At 38.2% G+C, this 26,275-nt stretch overlaps 2 protein-coding genes and 1 pseudogene across 2 annotated transcripts in view; 2 read left to right on the top strand and 1 right to left on the bottom strand.

Moving 5' to 3' along the window:
• Positions 1-6,241, top strand: part of LOC123238982 (zinc finger protein 883-like) — a 51,035-nt gene extending 44,794 nt beyond the window's left edge. The window contains exons 3-4 of the mRNA XM_044666248.1: positions 5,126-5,522; positions 5,691-6,241. Of these exons, the coding sequence (XP_044522183.1) occupies positions 5,126-5,522; positions 5,691-6,241 (948 nt within the window). The remainder of the gene's footprint in view (positions 1-5,125; positions 5,523-5,690) is intronic.
• Positions 1-26,275, bottom strand: part of LOC123239261 — a 583,074-nt pseudogene that overhangs the window by 377,170 nt on the left and 179,629 nt on the right.
• Positions 9,517-26,275, top strand: part of LOC123242614 (zinc finger protein 665-like) — an 84,632-nt gene continuing 67,873 nt past the window's right edge. The window contains exons 1-2 of the mRNA XM_044670511.1: positions 9,517-9,552; positions 14,831-14,957. Of these exons, the coding sequence (XP_044526446.1) occupies positions 9,517-9,552; positions 14,831-14,957 (163 nt within the window). The remainder of the gene's footprint in view (positions 9,553-14,830; positions 14,958-26,275) is intronic.

Raw genomic sequence — 26,275 nt, 5'->3', positions numbered from 1 at the left:
GTAAGGGTAGGCAATGGGGGTCAAGTGACTTGCCCAGGGTCACACAGCTGGGAAGTGTCTGAGGCCGGATTTGAACCTAGGACCTCCCATCTCTAGGCCTGGCTCTCAATCCACTGAGCTACCCAGCTGCCCCTGCTGGAGTCTTTTTGCTAGTTTTCTCTTTAAGATTTTTGCATCTATGTTCATTAGGGAGATTGGTCTGTAGTTTTCTTTCTGTTTTTGATCTACCTGGCTTTGGGGTCAGTACCACATTTGTGTCATAAAAGGACACTTTTGCTAATTATGTCAAATAATTTGTATGCTATTAGGATTATTTGTTCTTTGAATGTTTGATAGAATTCACTTGTGAATCCATCAGCCACTGGTGATTTTTTCCTTAGGGAGTTCTTTGATGGTTTGTTCAATTTCTTTTTCTGATATGGGATTATTTAAGTATTCTTCTGCTGCTATTAATCTAGTCAATTTATATTTTTGTAAATATTTATCCATATCACCTGGATTGCTATATTTATTGCCATATAATTGGGCAAAGTAGTTTTTAATGATTGCCTTAACTTCCTCTTCATTAGACTTGAAGTCTCCTTTTTCATCTTTAATGATATTAATTTGGTTTTCTTCTTTCCTTTTTTTTTTTAATTAGATTTACCAGTACTTTGTCTGTTTTATCTGTTTTTTGTTTTTTGTTTTTTTTTTTCAAAATACCAGGTTCTAGTTTCATTTATTAATTCGGTAGTTCATTTACTTTTGATTTTATTAATTTCTCCTTTGATTTTTAGTTTTTCAATTTAGTTTTCATCTGGGGATTTTTAATTTGTTCAGTTTCTAGTTTTTTAAGTTGCATGCCAATTTACTGACCTCTGCCCACCCTAATCTGGCACTCAAGGATAAAAATTTTCTCCTTAGTACTGCTTTGGCTGCATCCTATAGGTTTTGATAAGAAGTCTCTTTGTTGTCATTCTCTTCAATGAAATTATTAATTGTTTCTATGATTTGAAAACAGTTCTTTAATTTATTTTGGAAAATCATAGTATTTAATTTCCAATAGTTTTTGGTTTGCCTCTGCGTGTATCCTTGCTAATAACTATTTTTATTGCATTATGATCTTATTAGGTTGCCCTTATTATTTCTGCTTTTTTGCATTTTTTTTTTTGCCATGTTTCTATGCCCTAGTACATGGTCAGTCTTTGTGAATGTTCTATGTCCTGCTGAAAAGAAGATGTATTTCTTTTTGTCCCTATTTATTTTTCTCCATGTATCTATTAATTCTAATTTTTCTAAGATTTCATTTACCTCTCTTATCTCTTTCTGATTTATTTTTTGGTTTGACTTATCTAGATCTGATAGGGTTGGGGTCTCCTACTAGTATACTTTTATTATCTATTTCCTCCTTGAGCTCTGCCAGTTTCTCCTTCAGAAATTTAGATGCTACACCATTTGGTGCATACATGTTGAGTACTGCTATTTCTTCTTTGTTTATTCTGCCTTTTATCAGGATATAATTATCTTACCTATCTCTTTGAACCAGATCTATTTTTACTTTGGCTTTGTCAAAAATCCTGATTGCAACTCCTGTCTTCTTTTTCTCAGTTGAAGCCCAATAGATTTTGCTCCAGCCTTTTATTTTTATTCTATGTATGTATACCTGTGTCATGTGTATTTTTTGTAGATAACATATGGTAAGATTTAGGTTTCTAATCCACTCTGCTATTTGCTTCCTTTTTATGGGCAAGTCCAACCCATTCACATTCAGATTTATAATTATCAACTGTGTATTTCCAGACATTTTATTCCTTCTCATTGTCCTGCTCTTTTTCCCACTATTTACTTCTATACCAGTGTTTTGTTTTTACTCAGTTCTCCTAATCCCCTCCCTTATTATACTTCCCTTTCTCCCCCCTCCCTTCTTAATCCCCTCTTATTGTTCTTTAAAGGTAAGCCTCATCCCCCTCCCCTGCCTTCTCCTTCCCTAGTTGCTTCCCTCCCCACCAGTCAATTTGTTACTCTTCTACTTTTCTATAGGGCATAAATCAATTCTCTGCCCCATGTATCTCATTGTTCTTCCCACTTTAAGTTAATTTCAATGCACTCAAGAATTAAGTATATACACACACACACACACACACACACGTATACATACACACACACACACACACACACACACACATATCTTGAAATTTCATCCTATACAGTTTGTCCCTGTTACCTCTAAGTATACTTCTTCTATCTACCCTGTTAATAATAACAATTTTGAAGAGTTACCAATATCTTCTTTTCTTACAGAGATATGTCCATTGAACTTATTGGGTCCCTTAAAGTAAAGATTGTTTGTTTTTTGTTTTTTTTCCCCCACTATTAATTATTACCTTATGGTGATTCTCTTGAGTTCTGTGTTTGAGCAGCAAACTCAGTTTAAGTCCAGTTTTTTCTTTATGAGTGTTTGGAAGTCTTCGATTTTGTTGAATGACCATATATCCCCTGTGAAAATATACTCAGTTTTTCTGGATAGTTGATTCTTGTTTATAGATCTAGCTCTCTTGCTTTCCAGAATATTATATTCCATGCCTTCCGGTCCTTCAATGTAGATGCAGCCAGATCCTGTGTTATCCTCACTGTGGTTCTCTGGTATCTGAATGACTTCTTTTTAGCAGCTTGTAATATTTTTTCCTTGGTCTGGTGCTTTTTTAATTTGGCTATAATATTCCTGAAAATTGTCAGTTTTGGATTAAATGTAGGAGGTAATCTGTGAGTTCTTTCAATTTTCACTTTTCCCCTTTGTTCGAGAATGTCAGGACAGTTCTCTTGTATAATTTCTTGTAAGATGATGTCCAAACTTCTTTTTTTGTCATGATGTTCTGGCAGACCAATAATTCTTAAATTGTCTTTTCCAGATCTGTGGTTGTGTCAATATGGTGTTTCATATTTTCCTCAAATTTTTCATTTTTCTGAATTTTTTTGTATATATTCTTGCTGCCTTGTGAAGTCATTTACTTCTAGTTGTTGAATTCTAATTTTTAAAGACTGAATTTCATCCCTGGCTTTTTAGTTATCCTCCTTCTGGTCTTCTTTTCTTTGTAGATCATCTTTCACCTTCTTTGCTTTGTTTTTCATCTAGTCAATTTGGGCTTTTAAGACATTATTTTGAGTTCTTGAGTTAATTGAATTTAAAGTTCTTCCAAAGCCTGTGTCCGTTTCACTGAAGTTTCTATGTTTTTTGCTTGTTGTTCCTTTATCTTCTTCTGATCCATTTGTTCTTTGTTTGATTTCTGGATAGAAGCTGCAAATTGTGGTTTCTTTTTTCTTTTCCTATTGTTTATTCATATTTTTCCTTCTTTCTCCCCTGTAATTGGCTGTAATCTTGATCCTCTGATAATTTTTTTTAACTGTGGTTTTCAACTATTCAGCCCTGGGAGGGCTTCTTCTCTATTTTGTTGATTAATTATGTTAGTGGGACCTTTGGCCAGATTTTCTTCAGCTGGTGGTAAAAGCTAGAGAAGTGAGTTTGGCTTCTTTCATTGTAGTCTGTGGGGGAGGGGTGTTGGAGCTTCCCTGCCCTCTGAAGACTTCTTGTCTGTAGTATTGATAGAATTAAGCCCGGTTGTGGTTGATCTGCACAGTTCAGAGTGCCCTGACATCAAAACCTCCAGAGAAAGGGGGTGGGGGCAGCACAAGATGGAGGGTATGTTCACCATGTCTGAGTTTCTCCCCCAGAGGCCTCCCTGCTATCTGTGATTAGAACCTTGGGTTTGGCACAGCTGTGCCAGTGAGGCACTCCCTCAGACTAGTACCCTCATCCACCCAGAGATTTCAGGATCTGCTGGAGACCTAGGACATTAGGTGAAGGAGGGGATCTGGGATCTTCCTCCTTTCTTTCCCCTCCCACCCAAGAGTTCCAAGAATTCAGGCTTTTTTTTCCCCCTCTTTTTCCTAGTATCTTTTAAGTTGGGTTCAGTTGGAGGATCCCTCAGCTCTGTTGTGTTGTCAGATTTGGTTTTCTTTTTCCCTTGGAGCCCTTTGTCCTTGATTGGTGGTGAGAGATCCTGTTTATGTGCCACCATCTTCCCAGAATTCCCGATATATATTTTTAAACAAGAAAAATGCCATGTAGGAAAAAGAGGCATTCAAAGAAAAGCAAAGGCTACTCTCAAGAAGTAGGGAACAGAACAAAATCTTTGATGCCTTGGGTGAATGCAAAAAAGCTATTGATTTTCTTCCTTTGATCTCAGATCCTGCAACCAAAAAAAAGATTTGTTCAAAAGCAATCATGAAGGAAATTATATAATGCTTAAGGATGACCTAGGTCATGAAGTAATGGGAATATTTAGTATATATGTACACTGTGGTATCATACCTATGAAGATAGGTTTAAATATATAAGCAATGAAAATGAAAGTAAAAAGAAAAATTGAAAGTGAATTATCTACTACTATGGAGAGAGCATGCCCAGTCACAAGATTTGATAGAGCTGCTAGGATTTAGGTCAATTCACTCAGCCTGCCATTCTGCAGTGATAGTCTGAAATAGGAATGTAATACTGCCAGCCTTGCCAAAAAATCACAAAGAGCCAATGTGATGGTATGGGAGGCTCTTTGTTAATTAAATTGCCCTTTAGATTTCAAGTAATGGCATGTTCAAATGATGGATTATACCCATTTAAGTTGGAAGACTTCTTTTTACTCGAGGAAATAGGATATAAAGTAGTTTCTGTTCTGACAGTGAAATAAAGGAGATATATATGTATTTATATGGCTCTATACATATGTTTTACTGTTTGTTTCTTTTAGAAGAAGAGATCAGACCTGAAATGAAGGTGATTCCAACAGAAGTGAGCCTCTCTGTGGAAGAAACTGGACAACAAAAATTTATGAGTGAAGTTCCCAATAGCTTAGCTTGGAGGGAATTTGGTGTTGAATCTCAAAATTCATCCCTTATTGAACATCAAAGAACGCACACTGAGGAAAAATCTAGTGAACGTAATCAGTGTAGAAACACTTTTATGCACAGGGCCAGTCTTGCTGTACATCAGAGAATCCACACTGGGGAGAAACCTCATGAATGCAAGCAGTGTGGAAAAACATTCAGTGTGAGCTCCAGTCTTACTGTACATCAGAGAATCCATACTGGGGAGAGACCTTATGAATGCAATCAATGTGGAAAGACATTTTGTCAGAGCTCCAGTCTTGCTTATCATCAGAGAGTCCACACTGGGGAGAGACCTTATGAATGCAATCAGTGTGGAAAGACATTTAGTCGGAGTTCCAATCTTACTTATCATCAAAGAATTCACACTGGGGAGAAACCTTATGAATGCCATCACTGTGGGAAGACATTCCGTCAGAGCTCCAGTCTTGCTTATCATCAGAGAATCCACACTGGGGAGAAACCTTATGAATGCAATCAGTGTGGAAAGACATTCAGTTGGAGCTCCAATCTTGCTGAACATCAGAAAGTCCACACTGGGGAGAAACCTTATGAATGTAATCAGTGTGGAAAGACATTCAGTCAGGCCTCTCATCTTGCTGTACATCAGAGGATCCACATTGGAGAGAGACCTTATGAATGCAATCACTGTGGAAAGACATTCATTCAGGCTTCTCATCTTGTTTATCATCAGAGAATTCACACTGGGGAGAAACTTCATGAATGCAATCAGTGTGGAAAGACATTCAGGCACAGCACCAGTCTTGGTGCACATCAGAGAATCCACACTGGCGAGAAACCTTATGAATGCAATCACTGTGAAAAGACATTCAATCGGAGGTCCAATCTTGTTTATCATCAGAGAATCCACACTGGGGAGAAACCTCATGAATGCACTCAGTGTGGAAAGACATTCAGGGACAGCACCAGTCTTAGTGCACATCAGAGAATCCACACTGGCGAGAAGCCTTATGAATGCAATCACTGTGAAAAGACATTCAATCGGAGGTCCAATTTTGTTTATCATCAGAGAATCCACACTGGAGAGAAACCTTATAAATGCAATCAGTGTGGGAAGGCATTCAGGGACAGCTCTAGTCTTGCTGTACATCAGAGAATCCACACTGGACAGAAACCGTATGAATGCAATCAGTGTGGAAAGACATTCAATCGGAGCTCCAGGCTTGCTGCACATCAGAGAATCCATACTGGGGAGAAACCTTATGAATGCAATCAGTGTGGAAAGATATTCAGGGACAGCTCCAGTCTTGCTTATCATCAGAAAAGCCATATTGAGGAGAAACCTTATGAATGCATGTCTTAAGAGTTTTCATTGCTTCTCTTTTTCTACTTACAAGACAAGAATAGTAGTATTTCTGAGTAAGAAACTCACTGCTGTGCAGTTTATAAGTTGTAAAGGACTTTTTGTCTCTCGGTCCCCTGGGGAGAGGAGTGTGTGACTTCCTCTCTGGAACTGAAAGTTTCTAACTAACAGTTGGAAACAGAAATGGATTTAAGGCCTTAGTAGCCTTATTGATTACTGATAGTGGCCATATTATTAGATAGAGAGTAGGAGACTAGGCCGGGTCTTGGCCTGGCAGAAGATACTGTCCTCAAAGTCAGATAGATTAAGGGCTTTTTTTAAAGAAAATTTTAGTTAGGATTAGGATCTTAAGTATAGTTATAATCTGTTATGATATTACTCACTTTATTCCTTTCTATTTTCTATTCCTAATAATAAACTAAGTGCATTTAAGAAACTGTTCTGACTTTGTTTCAAACTCTTGCCACCAAAATTTTAGTCCTTCACACAAGAAATGTGGAAAGACATTCAAAGTGAGATCTGAACTTGCTCTACATCAGAGAATTCACACTGGGGAGAACATTATAAATGCAATCAGCTACCTTCCTTCTCTTCCTTTCCCTATCTTTCTCTTTTTTTCCATTGTTAGTGTTAGAACACAATCCATGTGGAAAGACTCAGTCAGAGCTCTAGTCTTGATCTTGTATAATTACAATTTGGCTCCTCAGAACTCTATCCCAGCTTCCCATGGTCCTGCTCACATAATGTGCTAATGTAGGGAGGATATATTTTTCTGTAGGTCCGCCCTCTTGCTCTTTTCCTAGAAACGCGGTTTGTGGAGGTGGTGTGAGTGCCAGGCAGGAGAATTTCACTTATGTGGCTTTTACTCAGGCTTTTAATTGTGCTCTATTTTGTCTTCTATGTCAAGTTATTAATAAAGTTAAAAAATTTTTATACTTGAAGTTATTGGGCATTAACTTAGACCTAATGGTATACATCAGAGAATCCACATGAATGAGAAACCTTATGAATGCAAGCAAAATCAAGACATTCAGACAGAGGTCCCATCTTGTTTTACATTAGAGTCCACACTGGGGAGAAACCTTATAAACACAAGCAATGTGGAAAGCCATTTGCATGGAGTTCCAGTCTTACTCTCCATTAGAGAAACCATAGACTTTCACATAGAGCTCTCACCTTGCTCAAAGTCAAACAGTTCCCTCTAGTGTCACAAGCTGTACTAAGATTAAGTCTAAATATGTATGACTTAGACCTAAAGTGTGATGCCATAAGCAAATTAGAGTGAGAGCATAGAATAGTTTTACCTTTCAGAACAACCTATTAATAAGGGAAGAATTCATGAGTGAATGAGGAATAGATAACATTATGAGATATAGATTATTTTTATTAAATTCAAGTGTAAGCATAAATCAATGCAAAGTTAAAAAGTGTTACTCGTTATTTATTTTAAAACATGTCCAATTAAATACTTCAGTTTTAAACATTCTAACCACACTAAAATACCTGAATTCATCATTTCAAAGCAGCTAGACCTAACAAGGAGTTAATTTAGTAAAGGAGTTCTGGCATAGAAATAATTTTTAATGAGCATCATTTCATAGACAATGTTTTTTTTTCTGAAAACTCCATGAAGAAAAAATTAAATTATAACAAATGATATGGATTTAAAATATGAAATAAAATGCTTGACAGTAAAATGACTTCAATTATCTTACATAGAACATCACCATGTATCTATCAGCTTAACATTCAGGACTGATTACACTCAGAGATCAGTGTAACTTAATTACAGATCAAATATTAAGCCTATTTTTCATTAAGGTCTGTGGCACCAATTAATGACAAGGTCAAATATAATTATCCTAGTAAGAAAACACATGTGGATTTAAGTGATAATACATTATCATTTATTTTAAGACAGTACCATCCAATCTAGATTCATACTTATAAGTGCTATCCTACAGAATCTTTTCTAAGAGACATTTTTCTGCCAACGCCTCAAATGACAGGGACCTCTACTTTCAGTTAGTGTGGCTGCCCAGGTTTGATGGCAGTTTTCCTGCTCCGAAGAAGGAGGGTCTGAGTCCTGGGGATGAAGGAGGGAAAGAGGCAGTTGTTGAAGAGGTGGGGCAAGTGGTGCCTCAGAGAGGACCACGTTGGTAGGTAGTTACTAGGGAGAATTCAAGTCCTGGGGAAGAATCTGGAGGCCTGAGGAAGAAACGGGTCTAGGACTCAGAAAGAAATGGTCTTAGGGACCAGGAGAAACTTCTCAGAAAGATGTTACCTGAAAAGACTGAATCCATATCAAGGTGAACATGGACAACAAATTCCAAGCAGTTTAGTTTATATACTGTGTGTGCTTATGGGGCCTTCCTTGGTACAAAGAACTGATCCCCCCCCCCACCTGCCACATTTACAGATATTGGGGTATTGTAGATGAGGATGGAGTTCTGATGGACATAGGTCTAATCATGGTGCTAGACCATGTTTTGAGTTGGCTCCACAGTGGAGACTAGAGTGGAGGAGAGCAACTTTCTTAGACCTGGTTTCATCTTCCCCTGCTTTTCTGCTGGGCTAGGGAACAAGTGGGCCATTGCAAGCTCTTCTGGAATTTGTGGGGAGAGGGAAAGAATATGAATTGTGTAACCAAGGGAAAATATTCTAAATTTAAAAAAAAGAAATGCACATGGTTATAGAGAGCCAGCCTCTATATGGTAAGGGTTCTGAGTGGCATTTTGTGGTATTGGATTGATAAGAAAGAAAATGAGAACAACCAGACTAGTGGTTAGCCCATGTTGATCTAAATGCTATGGGCTTTGGTGTTTATTTTATACTGGTTTCAAACAAAGAACACAAAGCATCACAGCTGTGAAGGGGTTACAAATCATACACAACCCATTAAAGTCTAAAATGTAGAGAGATGGGTACAAGGGCAAGGGCCAAATCCCAACCACCAATTAGTAGAGGTTAATTCTGGGAGCAGAAATATATTTCATAGAGATGTTTACTAATTGCATTCTGTCTTGATTTACAGGACTGCACCTGATCAGATAAAGTCCGGCTCCAGCTTATCTAAGTAATATTTTTTAGGGTTTAGGCTTCTTAATTATAAAGGAGAGAAATTGTTAACTCAGTAGCTGCTGGTCTGATTAAGGACTCAAAGCTTTTCAATAAGTCTATAATGTTTTTCCAAAAAGAAAAGGTATTGATCATAAAAGGTGTCAAAAGAGGGGTCTCAGATTTTTATCTATTCTCTTATTGGCTTCCCACACATGATGAGTGAAGAAGGCCGACTCTTAACCTCCCTCGAGGTACTAGCCTCCAGAGGGGCCCTGGATTAGGAAGAGGCCTCATGGCTAAAACTCTTATTAATTGATTTTTAGGTGCTCTGCTGGACCTCTGGAGCCCTGCTGGAATAAAGCCAGGGATTGAGTACATAGTCTAGTTCTTTAAGCTAGATCTCTTACTCTAATGTCTTCTCATCTCCCTACTTCCACTCTCTTATATTTTGTAAATAAATTACTAAAATTATTTTAGTTTTGGGGTTCTTTCAATTCTTTGCGATCACACCTTTAAATATTGTAAAAGTGAAATTTGGGAAATGCCATCTAAAAGTATATATATTTTCTATGGACACGTGGAAATTATCAAACTACATTTCCCGTGGTCCAACGGGTTTCTGTTTCCGGTTCTTTGGGTATGGGGATGCCTACGTCTCCACACAGAACAGTTTAAATCTCCTGGGTTAGGAGGGAGTGGCATCTTGGCCAGCAGACTCAGGTAACAATAATGGCGCAGGGGGCAGTTTTAAATTCTTACAAGCGTGTGGTCTAATAACTTTATCTATCAGCATGGCTTTAATTAAAATACTAATTTATATTATTATTTCAGTCATAATTATTTTTCATATTTATAATATTCAACCAAAACCTCCCTTTTTCCTTTTTACACTATGGACTTTTGAGCTGTTTGGAAACCCTTAGCATACGTGGAGTTTGTGGAAAGAGCTAATATTAAGTGCCTTTTATTTATTTAGAGCAGGGATCAGCAACGTATGTGTGGAGCCTAAATTGAAGTGCTGGGTAACTGGTTTGAAAAAAGTAACACAGAGAAAGTTTCTTCATGAATTGAAATGCCATGGCTTAAGGGTTAAATGTTTGTGAATATTTGTGAAAAAGCTCCTCATAGAAGCTTAAGAACTTCAGTTCTGGGTTTCTTCCAGACCCTCTTAGGGGTTTTGCCTATATTGTGTCCTTAATATATTTGATAAGTGGAGCTTTCTCTAATAATCTTGAATGCTTGCAATTTAAACTATAGCCAAAAATGTCTAGAGTTGTACTAACAGTTGATTCCTCCCAAAGCTGAAAATACAGGAACTGGCAGTCTGGACAAGGGGATATTCAGCAGAGGACCAAAGGAGGTCCAGAATCCATAACTTTAAATTCCAACTTTTTCTTCCCAGTTTTGGTATGGTTAATGTGTGAAATATTGTATATCAAGTGCACTGAATTTTTAATGGTGATTGGGAATGAGATATATTTTATCCCAGTGTAATAAGCAAATGGATGGGGTTTGTGGGTCCCTAAGTCAGTAGGTGGAAAAGAGGGTACAATGGTGGAGGTAGTAAATTGAGGTGGTAGGAGATGTAAGGGAATGACTGAATTTAAGGAAATATATGATGATGAAGTATAATGAGCGGCAAGGGGAGATGATGAGGTAGTTGGGCAGGCAGCTGCAACAGGGAGATACAGACTGGGTACACAGGCTTGAGACAGAGACACTGAAGAGAAACAGGCTGAACTCTTCTACGTGGGACGAGAACTTCTACAGACAAAGGTTGGGGCCAGTCAGAAATGGTTTGAAACTAACTAGAGGGCTTTCTAGTCAGTTTCTCCAGTTCACAAAGACACAGTCTCAAGGCTCTTCCCTGTCTGTGAAATAGACGGGCTTCTCAGAGGAAGTCTAGAGATCACCACTTCCTCCAAGAAGGACGCCTCCAGCTTCCCTCAGGAACCAAAGAGAAACTATTCCTTTCTCTCCTTATCCCTCTTTTATCATTCAACCAATGATTTAGCAAAATGTTTGATTAAATGACAACAGGGTTTATTGAGTTTCAGGGTTGGTTATAAAGAACAGAGGGATACAAGGTATCTCTAACCACCACCTAGGGAGAAGCTCCAGGTTGGGGAGGGACACAGGAATGGGGCAGACTGAGAAAGGGCCTGCTCTCACTCAGCCCCGGGAGGTTTTGTTGCCTTTAAAGTTAGGGAAGTTATACACAATGAATCAGGAGTTAATTTGTATCAAGGGTCAGCCCTACTTGACTATGGGGAAAACCTAAGTCTTCAAAGTTTGATTGCTACCACCCAAATCCACCCTTCTCCCAAAACCCACAGGAAATTAGGAAAGGAAATGGGGATTGAGATAGGGAAGGTCAGGGAGATCCAGAGGAATTAGCTAAACTACAAAATCTCAAGAGAGAAGACACAGAATCAAGGCCAGGTTTCAGCCCAAAGACCAAGCTCAGTTGACCCTTCTGCTCTGACTGAGCCTCCCGGATCAACTGCCTCTAGTCAGGGTTCTAAACCCTCAACTGTCAGAAATTCTGCAGTTAGCCTTTTGCAAGGTTGATTGCACCTCTGCACTACAATAGTCATAGCCTGAATGAGGCACCCAGAGTGGGACACTATTGATTTCAAATCCATTCCAGAGTGTGAGCCACAGTAAGAGGTAAAAATTATGGTTGGACTGGATATTTAAAAGTTTTGGTGGCCAGGAATTGATTACCCAATTCCAAAATTAAAGACCCTAATCAGGATGACTTTTATGGTAGTTTATTTATAAAAAGGAAGAGTGAAGGTAGGGAAAATGAGATAGAGAGAGAAAGGGAGTTACACTAGCCGGGTCTGAAGTCCTAAACCAGGCAGGGCTTCAGAGACCCCAGCAAAGGGGGCACAGAAGTTAATTAAACAAAACTATTAGCCACAAGGCCTCCTCTAAGATAAGAGACAGAGAACCATGACTCAGGCAAGTATGAGATAAAAGCAATTTATTTTAAATAGGATCAGTAAATAAACGATACAAGATCAATTTAGTCTTCTTATAGGATGGATCGCTCTGGGCTGCATCCTGAGTTCCATTGCTTTTTGGAACACATTCTTTCATTGCTCCTGGATTTGGAAGAGTCTTGTATTATTCCAATATCCATTCCCTTGTATCTACAGGTCTTTTTCCTGTTGGCTTGTAGCACTTTTTAAAAATTAAACTGTTTGATGTTACCACTACCTGACTTGGAGTTAGTAGCCTTAGTTTCATCCTGAAGACAATCTTTGGATTCTTTCCACTTGAATTACGTTTTCTGTGTTCAGAAGTTCTAGCCAATTCTTTTTTATTGTTCCTTCATTATTGTGTTATCCAGCGGTGTTCTTCTGGGGGTGACTTATAATCTTTCAGTTGTCTATGTTCATCCTGTCTTTTAGACCAGCATATTTTGCTTTGGAAGTAGCAAGATTTTCTTTCAGTGTTCTTTATTTTTTTCTAAGTTGTCCTTCCCTTCTGTGGATTTCCGTTGCAAATCTGTCGTTCTCTCTTGCTTTCTTTTGGGAGGCTCACTTTGGCAAATTCAAGGTTTTCTGTTCTCTTAACCTCAAAGTTCTAACAATCTCATAGAGGAAACAATACACAAAAGAGGGATGAAAAGGGGTTGTTGGAGGGGAGAGAAGGTGCCCATATCAAGGGCATGGTGGAGAATTCAGTGAGAGAAAAAGGAGATCAGGGTGAGAAATAGGATATTTGAGATTAACTTTCTCCTAAAAATGAGGTTTGGAGTTCATTACTTCACCCTATTGTGATTACAGATATATGTGGAGATTAGAAGGGAAAGAGGTTTCACATGGCATCTGTTGAATTTGAGTCACAGAATCAATTATCAGTCCATAAGAGCACTGCCTTTCTTTGCTGAGAACCCACACAATGAGTATGATGCAGAAAAGAAGAATGACTCAAGAGATCTTAGAGAAAAGAAAAGATTCATAAATTCTTGGGAAAATATAAAAAATAGCAATAAATCACTCAGTTGATGAATTGAAATGAATAGAATGTAAATGAATAGAAAAAAGGAAGTGAAATGCAAGAACATTCCAGGCACACTGACCAAACACATTTTGCATAGAACAGGTCATAGATATAGATGACTCCTTTAAATTATAAGGATATTTTCAGAGCTGGCCAATCTCTCCTTTATGTTGCACATTAGTAGGACTCTTAACCCATTATCTTGACTCTAATTCTTTGAAGGTTTTAGAGTTCTAGCTGTATGTTTAAATCTTTTCTTTTTCATAAACAAATTGACATTTTTTCTGATGAATAAGCTCAGGGGATACACAAATTAATTAAATATTTTTTTATTGAATGAAGGAACTCTCCCTTCTCCATCATAACCACTATTATTTTTGTATAATGAAATATAATTAAGAAATAAATGCTATATACAAATGGAAGAAATCATAGAGCAAAAGGTTTTCACTGGAAACAGTCCCTCCAAGAATAAGCTCGAAACTCAAATGTAACAACAGACAAGAATCCTTCACTTGACTGAAAACCAACCCAGATCACTCAGTCAAGTCCACTAGATCAGACTTGATTTCAGCCATGCAGAAAACAAACTAGAACTTTTCTGTTGCTTTTTTCTCTTTTAAGGCATCCCGTAGAACTCTCTTCCCTCCGGAATATCCAGCACTTGAAAGATTCTCACAAACTCTTCACAGATATTTGTTGAGAACATGTAACTTATAAATTCTAGTAAGAAAGAATTTTTACCTCGCTCTCTCTTTCCTCCTCCCCAGATCCACACACCTCACAGATAGAACACAGACTTGCTCCATGATTTCATAGGAAGATGCATTCTGTGGAAAAAAATTATTAGCTGAAATCCAAAAAAGTGAACCAAAGTCTCCAAGCTTTTTCATTGAGAAAGGACCAGTCTCACAGTAAAGCCGGACTCTGGTCAGCAACTGAAGACCCTGAGCCTTGTGAGCGGCCTCCTTGTATACCCACAATCTTGTTGCTTAAAGATAGGCTTTTTCAGGTTGCTCAAAAAAATCAAATATTCCTAAGCATCAGGTACACACAGCAAAAATTAAAAAAAAAAGATGTGAAATAAACTTTGTTCTAAAAATACATGGATGTGTTTGAATACCAGTTTCACATAATACAGCATGGGGGTGGGGGAGCAAAGTTATACCAGCTGTGTGATTTACTTAAAAAATGATTAGTTTTAGAAAAGTTAAGGTCTATGATCATAAAATAACTAAATTAGGAGAAATTGGTGATACTAAAGTAATCCTGAGGGAGTTAGGGGATTTCACAGTTACAATTCCATAGTTAGATGCTCCTCAGCATTATTCCAGTGAGAGCTGTTTTCTCAAAATTCCACTGAGCTCTTAAAGACTATGGTTTCAAGTGTGGACTCTGACCCTCATAAAGGGTTAGGGCAGACCTTCTCTGTGCTTTGGTTTCCTCCTAATAGATGAGAGTCATTAATCCTGAGATGTATTTGACACGTATGTGCTATGACTTTTGATGATTTAGGAGGTGGTGACATTCAAGGATGTAGCTGTGGACTTCACGCGCGAGGAGTGGCGCCTCTTGGCCCCTCCCCAGAAGAAGCTGTACAAGGAGGTGATGTTGGAGAATGCCTGGAACCTGCTCTCTGTGGGTAAGGACAATTCTCCCTGGTAAATGAGTCTGCAATCCAATAAAATATCTTCCTTAATAGTAGGCAATGTTTTGACCATTTATCAGTTATGAGAAAGGGAAAAATGCTCATTTCCTGAGTCCAAGAAACAGGGACCTCCTGCTGCCTAGTTTTCCTATAAAATAACTTGGCATTGTGTAATAGGAACTTGGAGGTTCCCTTTGTTGCTCTTGAAACTGTCTCTTATCAGGTCTAGGGAGCTTCAGATCAGAAGATCAGAAATTAAATCCATGTTCAAGAATCTCAGACATGGAACTAATCTGAAACATTATTTGGACTCACCTTTACCTGAACCTGAATTTGTTCTCCCTAACAAAACTCTGAAAACTGTTCAGGCAGGTTTTCCTTATAACTTCTTCATCTTTAGGATGGATCTAGTATTTGGAATATTTTTCTCTTTAACCAACATAAACATTTAGCTCTGTTATAAGGAATTTCTTAATTTCACTCTGTCTCATTAGAAGCAGAAAGTTCTAGATTAGAAGAAGTTATTTAAATTTTACTCCATCTCTTTAAGAGCAGAAGTCTTCTCAATATTACTCTGTTTCTTTAAGAGGCTGACTAGAAAAACTGAAGGGAGTGAGTTCTGGGCTTCATCTTCTCTGGCTGTCTCAGAGGACAGGAGTGCTGTTGGGCTCTCTGTCCAGAGATCTGACAGTTGGCTTGTGGCAGTTGGAGTGGAGGAAAATGGATTTAAGGAGGTTAAGGGAAGGGAAAAGATTATTATGTTAATTAGAATGAGATAGAAAGAGAAATTATATCTTTAGTCAGTCAGAGTAGGTCTAGGTATTTAGGTATTTAGGTACTGTCAGGCAAGAAAAAGCTGCAAAGAGAGCAGTTAGATTATAGGTTTTATTAGAACGCTTAGTATAGAGTTTTTAGATTTATAAGCAAAAGTTACTATATAAGAACTCTATTCTCTATTTTCCCACCTCCATTTCTTATCCCCACTTATTCTTAGAATAAACAGTGTTGATGATGTACCAAACTGCTTCTGGCCTTCTATCCACAGCCTACAAAATAGTTTTACTCCTGCAGCTTAAGAATAACCGTAACAGCTCATAGGTCCTAGGTGTCCCTCATAGAGCAGATTTGTCCTTAATCTTCCTTCCTATTGCCCTAAACCTCCAGCACAGCTGTTAAGTAATAGAAGGGAGGAAATAAGCATTCATAATGACCTTGTCTTGGCCAGGTGCTCTGCCAGGGATTTTCTTTATATTATGTCACTTCTTCCACACAATTATCTCCATTTTCAGTTGAGCAAATAGAGATTAGATTAAGGGGCTTGTCTAACACACACATAGTTATTGTTTGTGACCAGATTTAAACTGAGACCTTCTTGACTGTATTAGGTCTCTATCCACTCCACTTCTAACAGCCTCTCATTTTGTAATAATGGGAAACTATGGAATGAGTCCATCCTTCTACAAAGGAAATGCACCAGAAACAAAATTTCTAATTCCAAATTGGTTTCATGTTCTTCTCCCAACTCCTCTCCCCAAAAATAAATGCTGTGGAAACTATTGTTCAGGAGTCCTTGTAAGCAACTTGCTTGCATTCTTCTGTCATTGGCAGGAGTAATGTTCTAGCTGAGAATTAGGATCAGTGAGGATTTGTTGAATCACCCATTAGAAGAGGCAGAAACTTCCCAGTTGAACAGTACACAAAATTCATATAAGTTTTGGGGAGTGAGGAGCAGTTTGGGCAATAAGACAAGAGCGGATCCCTCAAGGTCCTTTTGTCTGGGGTTTCAGATTGATCCAGAACAATAGCCCTTTTACCCAGCTTGTGCTTAGGAATTCCTGCCAGAATTGAACCCAGCAGGGTGGGGAGTGGGCAGAGGATTTGACTGTTGCTCATTACAGCTCCCACAGCAGGAAAACACGGCACATCCTATATCCTGGGTTCCTTGCATTACCATTGCTTTGGGGTGAGGGCAGACTCATCTGCTAACCCCATGGAGGGATTCTCTAAATGGAGTGACTAGCTTCACGTGTCTTTCCCTAAAGATAAAGTTTCTCTCCTTCCTCCTCCCTAACTGATTCCCCGTGCCCAGGGCTTGCAGTTTGTAGAGAAGATGTGATCTCTTATTTTGAGCAAAGGGAAGCCCCGTGGATGCTAGAGCAAGAAAACCTGAGAAACTGCTCCCCAGGTGAGTGAGCCATGTGAAGAGTGAATCCAGCTCTCTGTCTATCAATCAACATAAAAAACTTAAGTAACCCCTACTTTGTACCTTATCAGTCACTAATTATGAGACTTCACAAGTCACTTGCTAGAGTGGTGACAACTCCAGAGGCCACTCCCCGCCCCCAACCTCCAGTGCTAGGCAAATTGAAAGACTGCAATTGGTTCCTGTGAAGGGGGGAAGGGACAGGAAGGGACATGGAAAAAGGAGTATAAAAAGTCCTTAACTTCCTGCCCAATAGACTTCTCCTTTGGAGTTCTTTTTTGGAGTTTCTACTCCTTGGATCTCCTTTGGACTTCTTTGTAGGATGGTTCCTTGGGGCTTTTGGACTTTGACTTTTGGCTTTGGAGCTTTTTGGAATCAGAGACTTTTGTTGGGTTCACTGCTGCCTCGGTGAGCTTAGCTCACAAGGGTTTTCCTACATTTGGACTTTTCCTGGATCCTGGCAGACTTGCTGGTGAGTGACTGGGATTCCCACATGGAGATTGGAACTCTGTCAGGGAGCGAGCTTCATTTCACCAGATTTGCATTTAGTGTAGGTGAGACACTTTTTGTAATTCCCTTATTTAGCCAAAATACAAATTTAATTATTATTTCGAGAAGAGGTGTGTGAGAGCTCTTGTTACCAGAAATCTATATGCCATAATGAAGTAAGGGCTAGATCTGAAGGCCCAAAGACCTGACTTGGAGTTCTTTTCAGATATTTTAGCTGTGGCTTCCTGGGCAAGTCACTGAATCCCTGAGCCTGAGTTTGGTATCAGAAACATGAAGGAGTTGGACTGCATGTCCTTTCAGCTCCCTTCAGGGGATCCGTCTATGACCTCTAAGAAGTCATTGTTTAGGATCGAAGAACATGAGACTCTCCTGAAACTGCAGAAGGGGGTTTGGTTAGCCAATATGAGCTCCTTATTAGCAGGAAACGTGTATTAGTGCCTGCTCTGTGCCAGGTCCTGTACTCAGTTATAAGGGACAGAAAAACATGCCGTGGATACCCTGTTCTCATGGAGCTCACCATCTGCTGGAGCAAACAGCATGCCAAGAATTCTGTAGAAACCCTCCAGACACTAAATCCATTGCAGCGAATAAAGAGAGGGAAGGCACAAAAGAGAAGGAGCATGAGAGAAATCTTAATTGTGGAAGGTGGCCTGGAGCTTCAAGAACTCTAGTTTGAGGATTTTAGGCAAAAAGTATAACAGAGAAAACAACAGAAATGCATTGGCAAAACTAACTGCAAATGGCCATCTCTAGCAGGTTAGCCCTGAAATCATGGACTGATACTGGACAATATCTCATAGGGCTAACAGAGCAAGTGAGAGTGTTTGTTGCATTAGGGAGAAATGGTTTCATTGGTTCTCATAGAAAAAAAATCATTATTTCATTAATATGTGTAGGAAATACTGAAAATTAAAGAAGAATAGGGGTACTGGAAGAAGGAATAGACTGGGTTTAGATGACAGAGTGGAATGCAGGTTTTTTTGCACCTGGAAAGAGATTTTCTTTAGCTTGGAGGAGAATGACCTTTTCCTCTACTACTGAGGCCAAAGAGGAAAAGGAGGCATCTGAGCTCGGTAAGGTCTGGAGAATAAGAGCTCTTCATGAATGTCCAATTTTTTAAAAGTAAAAAATGCAACCAAGCTCTCAACTCAGAAGGTGTTGGGCAGGGGGTGGGAGTAAGCCATAAAGGAGAATTGGAGGCCAGGAAAATATTTAGAAAAGATGCTGTGGTGAATGGCAAAGGGAATCAATTGAGGAGATGTCAAAGGATTGCCTTACCATAGTGAGGACCCAGCTGAGATTAGGGAGCCTAAATTTATAGTCGAACAAGGGAGCTGGTTTCATGATTTTCATTCTCTCCATTCAACAGCACGTGAGTAGGAGTAAAAACTGCATCAATCACCAGCCCCAGGCTCTTTCCTGATCTCTGGGGCTCAATCTTTGTTGTGTTCTTGGAGAATCCAGTGACTATGTCCCCTCAGTTTAGGGAGATGGCAGCCTAGAAAGAAGCTCCTGTGATCTTCAGGATTGGGTCTGCTTTAATTCCAACCCGAGTTACTGTTGACTGCTGAGAAATAAGGGCAAGAAAAAGAAACAGGGATGAGGCCAGAGCATGCATTTGTCTTCCAGGAGAGAGACCAGAATGCAAGGATGCTGAGAGAACATTAGCCTGACATAAGCCCTGGGCCCAGTTGGTAAACATGGATTGAATATAAAATATATTCTAGGAAAAACCCCTGAGAACACAAAGGAAGGACAAAACCAGCTCACACTCTAGAGTCCCACCAAGGAGGTGGTTTAAAAACAAGCAACAGATCCTGAATCTCATTCTGAGATGATCCAGAGAGAAAAGAGTGTTGGGGAATGGAAATGCATTTAATTCAACAGGGAAATAAGAAAATAGAGGAATGAAGACATTGAAGAAGAAAAGCAATCAAAAGGAGGAAATATCGAATTAAAATGATAAAACCCAACATTGGAAAAGGACACCTGCTATGTTTCACTCACTTTATAAATATTATCTCATTTGATCCTCATAGGAGCCCTAGGAGTTACATGATATTATTATGCCCATGTTGTAGTTGAGGAGACTGAGACAGACAGAGCTCCTGTGAATTGCCCAGTGTTAAAAGTCCTAGCCAGTGTCTGAGGTAGAATTAGAATGCATCACCTCCTGTATTGGGATTTTTTAAAAGAATATCATGAAAACACCAGTATCTCTATAGGGTGGGAAATAGGAAGAGAATTGTACAGGCTTTCTTGCTGAGGGATGAAAATTATTTTTTTGCTTTCAGCTCGCTAATCAGCCAACAATATGACTTGCTACCTACCATGGGAAAGATTTGTTTTTCCATCGAGTCATGACAGACATTGTATTAGATGATAAATGTGCTTGGAGATCAATGGCATAGATTGCTTTGACTTTTTTTAATACTTTCTCTACAAAGAAGGATATAATTTCATTTTTTCTCCCAATGGCAAATTGGCTACACTCTCACTGAAACTGCTGAGTGACTAACCTGTGGTACAGAGCAAGGCCTTTAAGGAGCTTCCAGCCAGAAGAACCAGAACTTAAGTGGAGAATAAGTTCGGATCAGAAAACAGGCACAGCATTGCAGTGAGTTGCCAGTGGAGGGCTTTTTGTAAAAGTTTATGGTCAATGAGGGTTTCATAACAGCCTCTCCTCTGCATGTCTAGTGACCCGGGTGTGCAAAGAGCCTGTTATCTCAGTTGCAAGAATAATGCAAACTCAAGTAATGTCTTGACTTCATGATTATAAAGCTGATGAGATGCAATTACAGGGTAACCCAGGAATGGGACAACGTGGAGAGACAACCTGTGAGAGTCTGTGTTTGTCTGTGAGCATGAATGGCCAACCTTCCTGGAAGTTTGGAAATAGTTTGGTGCCAAATTGAGAAACTAAAAGAATGTGTTAGAGAGTCATAAGTAGTCAGAGTTTGAGGTTGTCATTGAGTGCACCCCAAAAGCATCATATTCCTGGTTAGGATCATTTGGAATCACTGAAGGAAAAACAAAATTATGTTTGAAATACATGATACCCAAGAGGGGAAATATTGTTATAACAAATTGGGCCATTAATTCTTTAAAGTGCCAGTAAATAATTTTTAGCCCAAGTCCTTGGAGCATTATCTCAAATCTTCAAAGGGGGGGCAGCTGGGTAGCTCAGTGGAGTGAGAGTCAGGCCTAGAGACAGGAGGTCCTAGGTTCAAACCTGGCCTCAGCCACCTCCCAGCTGTGTGACCCTGGGCAGGTCACTTGACCCCCACTGCCCACCCTTAACAATCTTCCACCTATGAGACAATACACCGAAGTACAAGGGTTTAAAAAAAAATCTAAAAAAAAAAAATCTTCAAAGGGCTCCTGAACCCTAAATGGGAATGGCATAAAAGGACTAATAATGAAGTATGCAGCCCAATTCCTTACAAAAGAATGATGGACTCAAGGCATTACATGAGATACATACATACATACATATATATATATATATATATATATTTAAGTCAAATTTTGCAATTTTTCTTTCTTTTTTTTTACATTTTACATTTTATTTTTTTAGAAAAATTTTCCATGGTTATATGATTCATGTTCTTACTTTCCCCTTCACCCCCTCAAACACCTCCCCCCATAAACGCACATTTCCTCTGGTTTTAACATGTGTCATCAATCAAGACTTATTTACACATTATTGATAGTTACATCGGTGTTGTCTTTTCAGGTCTACAGCCCCAATCATGTCCTCATCAACCCAAGTGTCCAAGCAGTGGTTTTTCTTGTGTTTCTGCTCCTGTAGTTCTTCCTCTGAATGTGGGTAGTGTTCCTTTCCATAAATCCCTCAGAATTGTCCTGGGTCATTTCATTGCTGCTAGTATAGAAGTCCATTACATTCGATTTTACCACAGTGTATTAGTTTCTATACTATGTTCTTCTGGCTCAGCTCCTTTCACTCTGCATCAATTCCTGAAGGTCATTCCAGTTCACATGGAATTCCTCCAGTTTATTATTCCTTTTAGCACAATAGGATTCCATCACCAGCATATACCACAATTTGTTCAGCCATTCTCCAATTGAAGGGCATACCCTCATTTTTCAGTTTTTTGCCACCACAAAGAGTGCGGCTTGAAATATTTTTGTACAAGTCTTTTTATCTATGATCTCTTTTGGGTACAAACCCAGCAATGGTATTGCTGGATCAAAGGGCAGGCAATCTTTTAGTGCTCTTTGGGCATAGTTCCAAATTGCCATCCAGAATTGTTGAATCAGTTCAGAACTCCAGCAGCAATGCATTAGTGTCCCAATTTTGCCACATCCCCTACAACATTCATTACTGTCCCCCGCTATCATTTTAGCCAATCTGCTAGGTGTGAGGTGATACCTCGGAGATGTTTTAATTTGCATTTCTCCAATTATTAGAGATTTAGAACACTTTCTCATGTGCTTATTGATAGTGTTGATTTCTTTATCTGAAAATTTCGTATTCATGTCCCTTGTCCATTTATTCATTGGGGAATGGCTTGATTTTTTTATACAATTGATTTAGCTCTGTGTATATTTGAGTAATTAGACCTATGTCAGAGTTTTTTGTTATAAAGATTTTTTCCCAATTTGCTTTTTCCATTCTGATTTTGGTTGCATTGTTTTTGTTTGTACAAAACCTTTTTAATTTCATGTAATCAAAATTATTTATTTTACATTTTGTAATTTTTTCTAACTCTTGCTTGGTTCTAAAATCTTTCCTTTCCCAGAGATCTGACAAGTATACTATTCAGTGTTTGCCTGATTTACTTATAGTTTCCTTCTTTATATTCAAGTCATTCACCCATTCTGAATTTATCTTGGTATAGAGTGTCAGATGTTGATCTAAACCTAATCTCTCCCATATTGTTTCCCAATTTTCCCAACAGTTTTTGTCAAATAGTGGATTTTTGTCCCAAACGTTGGGTTCTTTGGGTTTATCATAGACTGTCTTGCTGACCTCACTTACCCCAAGTCTATTCCACTGATCCTCCCTTCTGTCTCTTAGCCAGTACCATATTGTTTTGGAGACCACTGCTTTATAGTACAGCTTAATATCTGGTACAGCTAGGCCACCTTCCTTCATGTTTTTTTTCATTATTTCCCTTGGTATTCTTGATCTTTTGTTCTTTCAAATGAACTTTGTAATAGTTTTTTCTAATTCAGTAAAAAAGTTTCTTGGTAGTTTGATATGTATGGCACTAAATAAGTAAATTAATTTGGGCAGAATGGTCGTTTTTATTATGTTAATTTGTCCTGCCCGTGAGTAGTCAATATTTTTCCAGTTGTTTAGATCTAGTTTTAATTGTTTGGAAAGTGTTTTTTAGTTGTGTTCTTATAATTTTTATGTTTGTTTTGGTAGATAGATTCCTAAGTATTTTATATTGTCTACGGTGATTTTAAGGCTTATTTCTCTTTCTAAATCTTGCTGCTGAGATGTGTTGGAAATATATATAAATGGTGATGGTTTATGTGCATTCATTTTGTATCCTGCAACTTTGCTAAAGTTGTTGATTATTTGCACTAGCCTATTAATTGATTCTCTAGGATTTTTTAAGTAGACCATCATATCATCTGCAAAGAGTGATAACTTGGTCTCCTCATTGCCTATTTTAATACCTTCAATTTCTCTTTCTTCTCTAATTGCCAATGCTAGTTTTCTAGTACAGTGTTAAATAATTGAGGTGATAATGGGCATCCTTGTTTTACGCCTATATTGGGAAGGCTTCTAATTTATCCCTATTGCATATGATGCTTGTTGATAATTTTAAATATATACTGTTCATTATTTTTAGGAAAGGTCCTTCTATTCCTATACCTTCTAGTGTTTTCAAAAGGAATGGGTGTTGTATTTTGTCAAAGGCCTTTTCAGCATCTATTGAGATAATCATGTGTTTTTGGTTTGTTAGCTTGTTGATATGGTCAATTATGTAGATGGTTTTCCTAATGTTGAACCATCCTTGCATTCCTGGTATAAATCCCACCTGATCATGATGGATAACCCTCTTGATCATTTGCAGGAGTCTTTTTGCTAGTATTCTATTTAAGATTTTTGCATCTATCTTCATTAGGGGAATTGATCTATAGTTTTCTTTCTCTGTTTTTGTCCAGCCTATCTTTGGAATCACTACCATTTTAATGTCATAAAAGGAATTTGGTAGAACTCCTTCTTTGGTGATTAAGTCAAATAATTTGTATTATATTTGGATTATTTGTTCTTTGAATGTTTGATAGAATACACTTGTGAATCCATCAGCCATTGGTGATTTTTTCGTAGGGAGTTCTTTGATCGCTTGTTCAATTTCTTTCTCTGATTTGGGATTACTTAAGTATTCTATTTCTTTTTCTGTTAATCTAAGCAATTTATATTTCTATAAACATTCATCCATATCACCTAGATGGCTGTATTTATTGCTATATAATTGAGCAAAATAGTTAAATGATTGTCTTAATTTCTTCTTCATTAGAGGTGAGGTCTCTCTTTTCATCTTTAATACTATTCATTTGGTTTTCTTTTTTCCTTTTTCATTAGATTTACAAATACTTTGTCTATTTTATCTGTTTTTTCAAAATATCAGCTTCTAGTCTAATTTATTAATTCAAAAGTTCTTTTACTTTGATTTTATTAATTTCTCCTTTGATTTTTAGTATTTCAATTTATTTTTCATCTGGGGATTTTTAATTTGTTCAGTTTCTAGTTTTTTTAAGTTGCATGCCCAATTTATTGACCTCTGCCCTCCCTAATTTGTAAATATATGTACTCAAGGATTTACATTTCCCCCTTAGTACTCTTTTGGCTGTATCCCATAGATTTTGGGAAGAAGCTCATTGTTGCCATTCTCTTCAATGAAATTACTCATTGTTTCTATGATTTGTTCTTTAACACTTATTTTGGAGAATCATATTTAATTTCCAATTACGTTTTGGTTTGCCTCTCCATCTATCCTTGCTAATAACTATTTTTATTGCATTATGATCTGATAAGGTTATATTTATAATTTCCCATGTTTCTATGCCCTAGTACATGGTCAATCTTTGTGAATGTTCCATGTGCTGCTGAAAAGAAGGTTTATTCCTTTTTATCCCTATTTATTTTTCTCCATATATCTATTAGCTCTTAATTTTTCTAAGATTTTATTTACCTCTCTTATCTCTTTCTGATTTATTTTTTGGTTTGATTTATCTAGATCTGATAGGGGAAGGTTCAGTTCTCCTACTATTATAGTTTTATTATCTATTTCCACCTTGAGCTTTGCCAGTTTCTCCTTTAGAAATTTTGAAGCTATACCGTTTGGTGCATACATATTGAGTACTGATATTTCTTCATTTTTTATACTGCCTTTCATCAGGATGTAATGACTTTCCCTATCTCTTTTAACCAGATCTATTTTTACTTTGGCTTGATCAGAAATCATGATTGCAACTCCTGCTCTCTTTTTCTGCGTTGAAGCCCAATAGATTTTGCTCCAGCCTTTTATTTTTACTCCATGTATGTCTTCCTGTTTTGTGTGTTTCTTGTAGACAACATAGGTCTTATGGGGAAAACCAGTGGAGTTAACTTAAATATTATATGTGGGTTCAGAAGGGTGAGTAGGAGACAGGAATGGACAATAGATGGGGAGTAACAAGTTAGGGAACCTGGGTTTAACTGTTAAGGGAAAAGACTATAGACAGAAGTGACAGTTAGGCCCCAACTGTCACCCTGTTTCTCCTAAGCAAGGGATCTGTGAAAACCAGCAAGCAAATGACAAGAGTTTGTAACAAATGTAATTAAGGGAACTATGGTCTAAAGCAGTGGTTCCCAAACTTTTTTGGCCTACTGCCCCCTTTCCAGAAAAAATATTATGTAGCCCCTTGGAAATTAATTTTTTTTAATTTTAATAGCAATTAATAGGAAAGATAAATGCACCTGTGGCCATCACCACGCCCCCCTCCGATCGCTGCAGCACCCACCAGAAAGGGAGATAGTGCTCACTTTGGGAATCACTGATCTAAAGGATAGGAATAGGGGTTTCTAAACTTCCAGACTATGGGCAAGCCACAGGCTCAGGGGAGGGACTTATCTACACTGAACTAAACCTAAAGCAGGACAGGGCCCAAAGAATAGCAGGACTGAAGTGGGTATCCTCACAGCAGAGTCCTGACACTCTAGTGATGTTGAAGCTCTTCCAGGACCACTATCTGTACTCCTTCAGGTGGGTAGATCTGGGAGCTAAACCAGCCCAAGTTAACCTGTAACTTGGGTTGGGATTAATAGTCTCTACCAAAATCTCCCACAAGTAGATGACAATCTTCCTTCTGGATATCAGGAATTCTGGGTGCAAACTCCACATCCTCTGAGGTCTGCCAGGATCAGTTACAACTTGTCCCAACCACCATGGAGTCTGTCTCAAAGAGAGAGACCACATTTCTTGCTTCCCCATTCCATTTAGAATTCTCCAGCCCTGTCTGCTAGGTCTCCTAAATAATAATTAAGTAATCTTCCTCACAACATATGGTAGGATTTTGGTTTCTAATCCACTCTGCTATTTTGCTTCCGTTTATGGGCCAGTTCATCCCATTCACA

The sequence above is a fragment of the Gracilinanus agilis genome, chromosome 3, assembly GCF_016433145.1.
Source record: "Gracilinanus agilis isolate LMUSP501 chromosome 3, AgileGrace, whole genome shotgun sequence".
Taxonomy (NCBI): domain Eukaryota; kingdom Metazoa; phylum Chordata; class Mammalia; order Didelphimorphia; family Didelphidae; genus Gracilinanus; species Gracilinanus agilis.
This window is presented reverse-complemented; position numbering and strand designations above follow the sequence as displayed.